Genomic DNA, 12743 nt, shown 5'->3' with positions numbered 1-12743 from the left:
CGTTATGTCCAGGACAAGGCAATACATCAGGTATCTCACTGATCAGGACAGTTAGGCCAAGAGGGCGATTGGATTTGTGGCCCTCGTTGGATTCAGGTGCAGGGATAATCAACTTCACAGATGTGGCCACCAAAATAGCCTCTTTAAAGTAATTGATTATATACGTAGCATTTTTCAGATATTTTGTTTTCAGGTGGTTGGAGATGAGCTGCTCTATAAACAGGACTTTATTTAAAGACAGAGCCCCTGTATTCACCTTAGCCAGGATGCAAAGACTCCTGTTTGTCAGTTGTAGCTCAGTAGGTGGCACAGTCATCCCAGAAGCAGCAGATTCCCAGTTCAAGTTCCATTCCAGCATTTGAGCACAATGATCAAGTCTTGACACTCCGGTGTAGTACTGAAGGTCTGCTGTACTGTTGGAGGTGCCATTATTCATGGCCCTATCTGCCTACTCGGTGGGTGACACTATCTGAAGAAGAGCAGGGGAATTATCCCTGGTGTCCAGGTCAATATTTACTCCTCAATCAAGATCACTAGAAACTGATTATCTGGCCATTATCACATTGTGGTTTGTGGGGGGTTGCTATGTGTAAATTGGCTGAATTTTGTATCTTACAACAATGACTACACTTAAAAAAGTACTTAATTAGCTGTTAAGCACTTTGCGATGTCCTGTAGCTGGTGAAGGTGCTATAAAAATGTAACTCTAAAGATGAAGTTCAATGCAGAGAAATGTGAAATGATTCATTTTGTTAGGAAGAACATGGAATAAAGGGTACAACTGGAAAGGGAGCAGAGTGTATATGTGCAAAACAAAAATAAAAAATACTGGAAAAATTCAGCAGGTCTGACAGCATCTGTGGAGAGAAAGACAGAGTTAACGTTTTGGAACTCAAAACGTTAACTCTTTCTTTCTCTCCACAGATGTTGTCAGACCTGCTGAGTTTTTCCAGCATTTTTTGTTTTTGTTTCAGATTTCCAGCATCTGCAGTATTTTGCCTTTATGCATATGTGCGTGATTCATTGAAGGTGACAGGATAGATTGAGAGAGCAGTTAATAATGCATACAGCATCCTAGGCTTTATCAATGGGAATTAGAGTATAAATGCAAAGGAGTTATGTTAAGCTTATGTTGAAACACTGGTTCGTCTTCAGCTAGAATATTGCCTCCAGTTTTGTGTGCCGCACTGTAGGAAGGATGTGCAGACATCAGAGAGAGTGCAGAAAAGATTCACAGGAATGGTTCCAAGGATGAGGAACTTCTATTATGAAGATCAATTGGAGAAGCTGAGACTGTTTTCCTGCTGAGAGGAGATTTGATAGAGGTATTCAAAATCATGAAGAGTCTGGACAGAGTAGAAAGGGAGAAGCTGTTCCCACACATAAAAGGATTGATAACAAGAGGGCACAGATTTTAAGTAATTGGCAAAAGAAACAAAAGCAACATGAGAACAAAACCTATTCAGGCAGCCATTGGTTAAGGTCTGAAACGCACTGCCTGACAGTTCAATCAAAGCATTCAAAAAGTAACTAGACTGCTATCTGAAAAGGAAAAATGTGCAGGGTTACGGGGAGAAGGCAGGAAAATTGCGTTAAGTGAATTACACGTTGGGACAGCCGCCAGATACATGATGGGCTGAATGGCCTTCCTCTGCGTTGTAAGTAATGTTGCTGCCGGTATGGGCGGTGACATTTTGTTTGACAAGCACCGGATTGTCCAATCAAAGCCCGGGAACGTGCTGCGTCAGCGTCTGTTTATCACACGTCAGAAGGGAGGGTGGGCCGAGTGCGCGCATGCGCGGCGCTCATTTCCGGCCCAGCCTGTCCGTCAAGCGGCCGTGCGGAGACACGGAGCCTGCGGCCTTGTTTACAGGCAGGCGGCCTGCCGAGCCAGCCGAGCCGAGCGCTCAGTGAGCCCATCCTCCTGTCATGGCGGCCTACATTGGGGCGAGGCCCAGACCCCCGAGGCCCAGGCCCCGATACCACGGGGGCGGCTGGTACCCGGAGCCCGAGCGGCTCGGCAGCAACCTGCCGCCGCTGGGCGTCTTCCAGGCGCACGGGCGGCTGTGGCGGGCGCAGCGCTGCCTGGGCAAAGGTTCGTCGGCCGCCGTCTACCGGGTGACATCGGGGACGGCCCGGGCCGCGGTCAAGCAGTTTGTCCACGACACCAAGTCAGACTACGGCTTCCTGACCGAGAGCGGAGTCTTGGAGGACCTGCAGGGACACCGGAATATCGGTAAGTGGCGGGGGGTGGGCGGGGGGGAGAGGGAGAGGGGAACAGGCCCGGCCGAGGCGGAGACGTGGCCCCGGGACTACTTCCGACGGAGCTCAGGCTGCACCACAGTCAGAAAAGCTGGGGGCTGTCAGCTTAAATAAACAGTCCCAGTCTCTCTCCCCCCCGGAGACGGGGCCGGTGCCAGTCTCGCCCCCTGGAGACGGGGCCGGTGCCAGTCTCGCCCCCTGGAGACGGGGCCGGTGCCAGTCTCTCTCTGCCCGGAGACGGGGCCGGTGCCAGTCTCGCCCCCTGGAGACGGGGCCGGTCCCAGTCTCTCTCCCCCCCGGGGACGGGGCCGGTGCCAGTCTCTCTCTGCCCGGAGACGGGGCCGGTGCCAGTCTCTCTCCCCCCTGGAGACGGGGCCGGTGCCAGTCTCTCTCTGCCCGGAGACGGGGCCGGTGCCAGTCTCGCCCCCTGGAGACGGGGCCGGTGCCAGTCTCTCTCCCCCCTGGAGACGGGGCCGGTGCCAGTCTCTCTCCCCCCTGGAGACGGGGCCGGTGCCAGTCTCGCCCCCTGGAGACGGGGCCGGTGCCAGTCTCTCTCCCCCCTGGAGACGGGGCCGGTGCCAGTCTCGCCCCCTGGAGACGGGGCCGGTGCCAGTCTCTCTCCCCCCTGGAGACGGGGCCGGTGCCAGTCTCGCCCCCTGGAGACGGGGCCGGTGCCAGTCTCTCTCCCCCCTGGAGACGGGGCCGGTGCCAGTCTCTCTCCCCCCTGGAGACGGGGCCGGTGCCAGTCTCGCCCCCTGGAGACGGGGCCGGTGCCAGTCTCTCTCCCCCCTGGAGACGGGGCCGGTGCCAGTCTCGCCCCCTGGAGACGGGGCCGGTGCCAGTCTCTCTCCCCCCTGGAGACGGGGCCGGTGCCAGTCTCTCTCCCCCCTGGAGACGGGGCCGGTGCCAGTCTCGCCCCCTGGAGACGGGGCCGGTGCCAGTCTCTCTCCCCCCTGGAGACGGGGCCGGTGCCAGTCTCTCTCCCCCCTGGAGACGGGGCCGGTGCCAGTCTCGCCCCCTGGAGACGGGGGGCCGGTGCCAGTCTCTCTCCCCCCTGGAGACGGGGCCGGTGCCAGTCTCTCTCTGCCCGGAGACGGGGCCGGTGCCAGTCTCTCTCCCCCCCCGGAGACGGGGCCGGTGCCAGTCTCTCTCTGCCCGGAGACGGGGCCGGTGCCAGTCTCTCTCCCCCCCGGAGACGGGGCCGGTGCCAGTCTCTCTCTGCCCGGAGACGGGGCCGGTGCCAGTCTCTCTCCCCCCCGGAGACGGGGCCGGTGCCAGTCTCGCCCCCTGGAGACGGGGCCGGTGCCAGTCTCTCTCCCCCCCGGAGACGGGGCCGGTGCCAGTCTCGCCCCCTGGAGACGGGGCCGGTGCCAGTCTCTCTCTGCCTGGAGACGGGGCCGGTGCCAGTCTCTCTCTGCCTGGAGACGGGGCCGGTGCCAGTCTCTCTCTGCCCGGAGACGGGGCCGGTGCCAGTCTCTCTCCCCCCCGGAGACGGGGCCGGTGCCAGTCTCTCTCCCCCCCGGAGACGGGGCCGGTGCCAGTCTCTCTCCCCCCCGGAGACGGGGGGCCGGTGCCAGTCTCTCTCCCCCCCGGAGACGGGGCCAGTGCCAGTCTCTCTCCCCCCCCGGAGACGGGGCCGGTGCCAGTCTCTCTCTGCCCGGAGACGGGGCCGGTGCCAGTCTCTCTCCCCCCCGGAGACGGGGCCGGTGCCAGTCTCTCTCCCCCCCCGGAGACGGGGCCGGTGCCAGTCTCTCTCTGCCCGGAGACGGGGCCGGTGCCAGTCTCTCTCTGCCTGGAGACGGGGCCAGTGCCAGTCTCTCTCCCCCCCGGAGACGGGGCCGGTGCCAGTCTCTCTCCCCCCCGGAGACGGGGCCGGTGCCAGTCTCTCTCCCCCCCGGAGACGGGGCCGGTGCCAGTCTCTCTCCCCCCCCGGAGACGGGGCCGGTGCCAGTCTCTCTCCCCCCCGGAGACGGGGCCGGTGCCAGTCTCTCTCCCCCCCGGAGACGGGGCCGGTGCCAGTCTCTCTCCCCCCCGGAGACGGGGCCGGTGCCAGTCTCTCTCCCCCCCGGAGACGGGGCCGGTGCCAGTCTCTCTCCCCCCCCGGAGACGGGGACCGGTGCCAGTCTCTCTCTGCCCGGAGACGGGGCCGGTGCCAGTCTCTCTCTGCCTGGAGACGGGGCCGGTGCCAGTCTCTCTCTGCCCGGAGACGGGGCCGGTGCCAGTCTCTCTCCCCCCCGGAGACGGGGCCGGTGCCAGTCTCTCTCTGCCTGGAGACGGGGCCGGTGCCAGTCTCTCTCCCCCCCGGAGACGGGGGGCCGGTCCCAGTCTCTCTCCCCCCCGGAGACGGGGCCGGTGCCAGTCTCTCTCCCCCCCGGAGACGGGGCCGGTGCCAGTCTCTCTCTGCCTGGAGACGGGGCCGGTGCCAGTCTCTCTCCCCTCCGGAGACGGGGCCGGTGCCAGTCTCTCTCCCCCCCGGAGACGGGGCCGGTGCCAGTCTCTCTCCCCCCCGGAGACGGGGCCGGTGCCAGTCTCTCTCTGCCTGGAGACGGGGCCGGTGCCAGTCTCTCTCCCCTCCGGAGACGGGGCCGGTGCCAGTCTCTCTCCCCCCCGGAGACGGGGCCGGTGCCAGTCTCTCTCCCCCCCGGAGACGGGGCCGGTGCCAGTCTCTCTCCCCCCCGGAGACGGGGCCGGTGCCAGTCTCTCTCCCCCCCCGGAGACGGGGCCGGTGCCAGTCTCTCTCTGCCCGGAGACGGGGGCCGGTGCCAGTCTCTCTCCCCCCCGGGGACGGGGCCGGTGCCAGTCTCTCTCTGCCCGGAGACGGGGGCCGGTGCCAGTCTCTCTCCCCCCCGGGGACGGGGCCGGTGCCAGTCTCTCTCTGCCCGGAGACGGGGCCGGTGCCAGTCTCTCTCTGCCTGGAGACGGGGACCGGTGCCAGTCTCTCTCTGCCCGGAGACGGGGCCGGTGCCAGTCTCTCTCTGCCCGGAGACGGGGCCGGTGCCAGTCTCTCTCCCCCCCGGAGACGGGGGCCGGTGCCAGTCTCTCTCTGCCTGGAGACGGGGCCGGTGCCAGTCTCTCTCTGCCTGGAGACGGGGCCGGTGCCAGTCTCTCTCCCCTCCGGAGACGGGGCCGGTGCCAGTCTCTCTCCCCCCCGGAGACGGGGCCGGTGCCAGTCTCTCTCTGCCCGGAGACGGGGCCGGTGCCAGTCTCTCTCTGCCTGGAGACGGGGCCGGTGCCAGTCTCTCTCCCCCCCGGAGACGGGGCCGGTGCCAGTCTCTCTCCCCCCCCGGAGACGGGGCCGGTGCCAGTCTCTCTCCCCCCCGGAGACGGGGCCGGTGCCAGTCTCTCTCCCCCCCGGAGACGGGGCCGGTGCCAGTCTCTCTCCCCTCCGGAGACGGGGCCGGTGCCAGTCTCTCTCCCCCCCGGAGACGGGGCCGGTGCCAGTCTCTCTCCCCCCCGGGGACGGGGCCGGTGCCAGTCTCTCTCCCTCCCGGGGACGGGGGCCGGTGCCAGTCTCTCTCCCCCCCGGGGACGGGGCCGGTGCCAGTCTCGCCCCCTGGAGACGGGGCCGGTGCCAGTCTCTCTCCCCCCCGGAGACGGGGCCGGTGCCAGTCTCTCTCCCCCCCGGGGACGGGGCCGGTGCCAGTCTCTCTCCCTCCCGGGGACGGGGGCCGGTGCCAGTCTCTCTCCCCCCCGGGGACGGGGCCGGTGCCAGTCTCGCCCCCTGGAGACGGGGCCGGTGCCAGTCTCTCTCTGCCCGGAGACGGGGCCGGTGCCAGTCTCTCTCTGCCCGGAGACGGGGCCGGTGCCAGTCTCTCTCTGCCCGGAGACGGGGCCGGTGCCAGTCTCTCTCTGCCCGGAGACGGGGCCGGTGCCAGTCTCTCTCTGCCCGGAGACGGGGCCGGTGCCAGTCTCTCTCCCCCCCCGGAGACGGGGCCGGTGCCAGTCTCTCTCCCCCCCGGAGACGGGGCCGGTGCCAGTCTCTCTCTGCCCGGAGACGGGGCCGGTGCCAGTCTCTCTCTGCCTGGAGACGGGGCCGGTGCCAGTCTCTCTCCCCCCCGGAGACGGGGCCGGTGCCAGTCTCTCTCCCCCCCGGAGACGGGGCCGGTGCCAGTCTCGCCCCCCCCCGGAGACGGGGGCCGGTGCCAGTCTCTCTCTGCCTGGAGACGGGGCCGGTGCCAGTCTCTCTCCCCCCCGGAGACGGGGCCGGTGCCAGTCTCTCTCCCCCCCGGAGACGGGGCCGGTGCCAGTCTCTCTCCCCCCCGGAGACGGGGGCCGGTGCCAGTCTCTCTCTACCCGGAGACGGGGCCGGTGCCAGTCTCGCCAACGTTAACTTGTGCTTTTCCCTTTCAGGTGCAGCCTAACTGCCTTTCACTTTATCACTGGGATAAGTGATTGATGGCAGGGCCTATGATTGAGCGTGAACAGGGACCATGTATATATGTTAGGTTGACTTGTAGGTTGCAAAGCTAGTAAAGCAAATGATGTAATGGTAAAACTGGCCTAACTGTGCTCTAGTTAGCAAGTTCTGTTTTGATTGATCTATCCTAATGAAAATCCTTTGGGGTTACTTTCCATTCTGAAGAAGAGCCATATTTGAGTCAAAACATTTGTCTTTCTCCACAAATGCTACCATCATGCTGAGTTTTTCCAGCACTTAATTTTTATTTGGGATTATTTTGTTGGAATTAAATATGTGCTAATACCCGTGGATGGCAGGAGAGAGTCAAATGCCTTAAATGGTCTATTTCTATTTGTACTATGTAATGCTCAGTAATATTGGATTATATTGATTCTAATGCCCTCTCACAAGGCAGAAAGCTGAAAGATTCCAATGGCATATGGATTTTGGAGCAGAACGTAGCTTCATTTCATTTTGGTTCATTACGTTGTGTGTATTTGATGCATGCAGGAAGCAGTCTATTCACCTTTTAATTAGGCAAATTAATATTACAGTTGCAGTTCCATTATTCTGCTTGCTCTCTCGGCATTATTTCTTCGTTGTGCTCAACGGTTGCAGGCCCGCTGGTGGCTAGTTAGGCCTAAACATGACCAGATTCTCCCACAGCAGGTGCAAATGAAAGTGCAGTCAGCCAATTTGATCTATCCTTCTCCTCTTCTTCCATGTTAGGTTTTTGCTTAGTCTCAAAGGTGTTTCCAGCACACTGGCTCTAGCGCCTCCAGGCATCACAATTTAGGACCTACGCTTCCCACTGGTGATCGTTGATGTGGCACACAGAGAAACTTCTTCAGGGACTCCTTGAAACATTTGCGTGGGGCCCCTCTGTTCCATTTGCCAGTGGCTAACTCTCCGTGCAACATGATCTTGGGCAGCCAGCTGTCATCCATTCGGGCAATGTGACCCGCCCAAAGCATTTGTTTTTGTAGAAGGATAGCCTCAATTCTGGAGATGTTAGCTGTTTCTAGGACTTCAGTGTTTGTAATGTGGTCCTGCCAATGAATTTTGAGGATGCTGTGGAGTCAGTGCTGAGGGAAGCACTCTGGAAGGCAGCACGGGACCCATGATTTGGCACCATAAAGGAAGATGGTGAGGACTGTGCACTTTGAGGCTTTATACACTTTGAGTTTGGCCTGTGCTCTGAAGCTGTGGTTGCTCCACACTCAATTATAGTCTGCTGAATGCGCTGTTTGCTTTGGAAAGCCTATTGTCCACTTCCTTGTCTGTGGTAGTGTCAAAAGAGATGACGCTTCCCAAATAGGTAAATTGCCTGGCAGCATTCAGTTGAGTTCCCTCGGTGACAATTCTTGGTGGTCTATACTTCTATTGAAAGGCTGGAATTTCCTTGGTCAAACAATGCTGATCTTGACACCTGCAATTTTTGCCAAAAAGTCTTGTGTAGCCATTCAGCATTTGGCCAGATTCAAAACCAAGCAGAAATCAGTGTAAACAATCATGTCCCCAGTAAAGGAGGGGATACACCAAAACTGACATAAATGAAATATACTTACATTTAACCACCTTTTGGAAGCAGTGTTGAGTTAAATGGGGTTTTGGCAATGAGAGCCAGGATTGTGGAAGTGATCAAGGAATGCTGTGCGTTGTGTTTTGGTGTAAACTGTTTACAGGCAAATTTGAGCAAGGCACAGCTGCTTTGACTCTTAAAGTCGAGCCCGAAGCCTTACTGTAAATTCTAGGCCTTTGTATTGGCAAGGTGGGGGTGGTCTTTGTAGGTTTTGCTTCCTAAAAAAAAAATTGCATTTTTATAGCACTTTCATGCACTCAGTGTTTTACAGCCAATGAAAGCTACAGAGAACCAAAGTAACAGAATGAAGTCAGCAGCTATAATGGTGAAAATTTCTCTGCTACCTAAATAATTGAGTGTGAAGGGAATGACATTACATTTATCAGACATTTAACAGCATTTCAATGAAATCGCTCTTCGTACTACACATCCCATTTTAGTTTCTGTTCTAATTTCACTATTTTTGATACATTTTTCTAGTGAACTCGGGGCCCCAGCAGCTCCATTTACAACCTATAGCTCTGCGTTTTGAATGAAAGGTGCATATTCTTATTGGTGAACCATATTCAGGAGAAATGTTTCCATCCAGCACATTCCACTTCCATATTGACACCGACCAAAGAGAATGTGAGAGCTTGAGCTGCCTTTACCACCAGTTGCAAGCAACTTGAAACTAAATTTTCCCACATAGAATAATAAATTGCATCAAGGACCATTGTACATTTTCACCTCCTACTTCTTTCGTATGGCTTTTAGGGCGGAAGCTGTCGTCCCAGTTGTAATGTCAAATTTGTAATCAGTACAATGCCCTGCTGGAGAGCAAGCATAACTCCAGGATGTCATCCGCAAACTAGAGTCGAGGACAAGATGTTGTTATGTGCTCCATAGTTTGGCCAGGGCGAAGCTTTGAGGTGCCATTTGTACATCAGGTGGACACATCAGCCATGTCCGAGGGTGATTGAAGCCTGGTTATTGAGATGTTGGGTCGGAGGCAGTGTGTTTATTTGGGGGGGCTGTTTAAGTCCAAGCTTTCTCCAAGTTTCATCAGTGCTATGGAATTGAAGATGTTCAATTTGTGTCCAGAGAGGGTTTGGTAGAACCATGTGGTGAGTTATGGGATCTTGAAGGTCTCTATGAAAGGGGAGGTCCAAGTTATTGCTGATATGAGTTACTTCACTGTGTGTTGTTGTGCCCTATCGAATGGAGAGAGGGGCAATATTTGAGAGGATTGCTAACCACTGAACTGGATGTGATCTGAGTTCCAGAGATGATCCTCATTACTGAGTGAAGTTGTGTGTCAGTGAGTTTGTTGTGACAACTTGAGGCCCATAGGGGTGCACCATAATCAGCTGTCAAGAAGACCAGAGCTACAGAACAGTTGCAAACAATGTTGGTTTTTGCTGGAGAACTTGCGGATGACGTTCGCTTGTGTCTTTCTTTTCGGCAGTCTTTCAGAGGGGGTGAGGGTAAGTTAGGGAGCAGTCGAGGGTCACTCCAAGATAGTAAGGGGTCAGTTCGTGCACTTTTTCGCCACAAAAAGTGACATTTAGGGTGTTGTGTGCCTTGTGATTTTCAAGGTGGAATGCAGAGAATGGGATTTGGCTGGGCTTGGTTGCAGTCTCCATGTGTAGAAATCTCCAGCTATTTTTGGCAGGCCAGAGTTTAGTGTGACTTCCACATCCTAGAAAAAATTTGCCTGAGTTGTCAAGGCAATATTGTCGGCGTAAATAAATTTTGTGATGATGTGGTGGGCATGTCAACTTACATAGATGTTAAAAGTGTCGGTGCCAGGACACTGCCCTCTGGGATACTGTTGTTGAGTGTTCTTGGAGTGCTGATTTTGTCTCGTAGATAGACCATCATCCTTCTGTTGCTCAAATGTCCGCAGCAGCCAGTGTAGTTTGGCACAAGGCAGCAGTAGTGACAATTTGAGCATCAACCCATGTTTCCACACAGTATCATAGGCTGATCTATGAAAGCGGTTCAGTCTTGAGCTTGCAATGAAAACCACCCTCAGTGCTTGTGGTGATAGCAAGAATTTGTCCACAGCAACCACGTTGGGGTCTAAAGCCAGCCTGCTCTTGGGGAGGAATGAGTTGATAATAGGGCTAATTCCAGGAAGTTATATACGTGCGTCCGAATTAGGTGTAGGAGTAGGTCACTCGGCCCCTTGAGCCTGCTTCCCCCATTCAATAAGATCATGGCTGATCTGAATGTAACCTCAACCCCATACTCCTGCCTACCCTGATAACCTTTCACCATCTTGTTGATCAAGAATCAATTTAACTCTGGCTTAGAAATATTCAAAGACTCTGTTTCCACTGCCTTTTGAGGAAGAGTTCCAAAGGCAATCAACCCTCAGAGCAAAAATATTCTCCTCATCTCTCTCTCAAATGAGTGACCCCTTATTTTTAAACAGTGACCCGCCCCCCCCTCTAGTTCTAGATCCTCCCACAAGAGGAAACATCCTTTCCACATTCACCCTGCCAAGACCCCTCAGGATCTTAAAGGTTTCAATTAAGTCGCCTTACATCCTCTTCTAAATTCCAGTGGATTCAAGCCTAACTTGTCCAACCATTCAGCTCCTAAGGCAACCCACCCATTCCTGGCGTTAGTCTAGTAAACCTTCTCCGATCTGCTCCTAACACATTTACATCTTTCTGTAAAGAAGACCAGTACTGTACACAATACTCCAGATGTGGTCTCACCAATGCGCTATGCAATGAAGCATAACCTCTCTACTTTTATAATTAACTCCCCTCACAATGAATGATAACATTCTATTAGCTTTCCTAATTACCTACTGTGACTCATGCATTAGGACACCCAGATCCCTCTGAATCTCAAAGCTCTGCAATCTCTCACCATTTAGATAATAAGCTATTTCATTCTTCCTGCCAAAATGAACAATCTCACATATGCTCACATTATAGTCCATTTCCCAGATCTTTGCCCACTCACTTAACCTATCTATGTCACTTGCCTCCTTACGTCCTCTTCACAATTTAGTTTCCTACCTACCTTTGTGTCGTCAGCATATTTAGCAACCATTCCTTCAGCCCCTTCATCCAAGTCATTTATATAAATTGTAAAAATTTGAGGCCCCAGCACGTCCCTATGGCACACCACTTCTCACGTACTGCCAACCAGAAAAAGACCCATTTATGTCAATTCTGTTTCCTGTTGGCTGGCCAATCGTCTTTCCATGCCAATATGTTACCCCCTACACCATGAGATTTTATTTTCCGCAATAACCTTTGATGTGGCATTTTATCAAATGCCTTCTGGAAATCTAAGAACATCCACCAGTTCCCCTTTATCCACAGTGCATGTGACTCCTTCAAAGAACTCCAATAAATTGGTTAAACATGATTTCTGTTTTTTGAATCCGTGTTGATTCTTCTGATGGCCTTTATAACATCTTAAATAGCTTCTAACATTTTCCCTATGACAAATGTTAGGCTAACTGGCCTATAGTTTCCCGCTTTCTGTCTCCCTCCCTTTTTGAATAAAGAAGTTATATTTGCTATTTTCCAATCTAATGGAACCTTTCCCGAATCTAGGGAATTTTGGAAAATTAAAACCAGTGCATCAGCTATCTCACTAGCCCTTTCTTTCAAGATCTTAGAGTGAAGTCCATCAGGACCTGGAGATTTGTAAGCCCCAAGCCCCAACCTTTTGCTCAATACCACTTCCCTGGTGATTGTAATTTTACTGAATCCCTCCCTTCCATTTCCTGATTTACAGTGATCTCTGGGATGTTACTTGTGTCCTCTATAGTGAAGACCAGAACAAAATACCTGTTTAATTCATCTGCCATCTCCCTACTTTCCTTTATCAATTCCCCAGATGCACTTTCTACAGGACCAGCGCTCACTTTTGCTCACTTTTGTTAACTCTTATTTAAATATCTATTGAAACTCTTACTATCCATCTTTATATTACTAGCTAGCTTTCTCCCATACTCTAATGTTTCTGTCATTAATCTTTTTGTCTCTCTTTGCTGTTCCAATCTTCTGACCTGCTACCCGTCCTTGTGTAATTATATGCTTTTTCTTTAAGTTTGATACTGTCTTTAACTTTTACAGTTAACCATGAACGGTGGGCTCTCCCCTTGGAATTTTTCTTTCTCAGTGGAATGTATATATTCTGTGTATTCTGAAATATCCCTTTAAATGTCTGCTACTGAACTTCTATTGACCTATCCCTTAACCTCATTTGCCAGTTCACTTTAGCTAGCTCTACTTTCATGCCCTCATAATTGCCCTTCTTCAAGTTTATAATACTAGTCTTGGAAGCACTTGTTTCTCCCTCAAAATGAATGTAAAATTCAATCATATTATGATCGCTGTTATGTAGGAGTGCCTTCATTCGGAGATTATCAATTAATCCTATCTCGTTACTTAATACCAGGTCTAGTATAGTCTGATCTCTGGTTGGCTCCAGAACATGCTGCTCTAAGAAACTATCCCGAAAACATTGTATGAACTCTTCAACTAC

At 54.2% G+C, this 12743-nt stretch overlaps 1 protein-coding gene across 4 annotated transcripts in view; it reads left to right on the top strand.

Moving 5' to 3' along the window:
- Nucleotides 1–1823: 1823 nt before the first annotated feature.
- Nucleotides 1824–12743, top strand: part of uhmk1 (U2AF homology motif (UHM) kinase 1) — a 140862-nt gene continuing 129942 nt past the window's right edge. For all 4 annotated transcript variants that reach the window (XM_041208016.1, XM_041208014.1, XM_041208015.1 and 1 more), the window contains exon 1: nt 1824–2236. In XM_041208016.1, the coding sequence (XP_041063950.1) occupies nt 1930–2236 (307 nt within the window). In that variant the 5' untranslated portion in view covers nt 1824–1929. The remainder of the gene's footprint in view (nt 2237–12743) is intronic.

This window comes from Carcharodon carcharias, chromosome 16 (genome assembly GCF_017639515.1).
Source record: "Carcharodon carcharias isolate sCarCar2 chromosome 16, sCarCar2.pri, whole genome shotgun sequence".
In the NCBI taxonomy this organism is placed as follows: domain Eukaryota; kingdom Metazoa; phylum Chordata; class Chondrichthyes; order Lamniformes; family Lamnidae; genus Carcharodon; species Carcharodon carcharias.
Note: the sequence above shows the minus strand (reverse complement) of the source record. Positions and strands in the feature narration are given on the sequence as shown.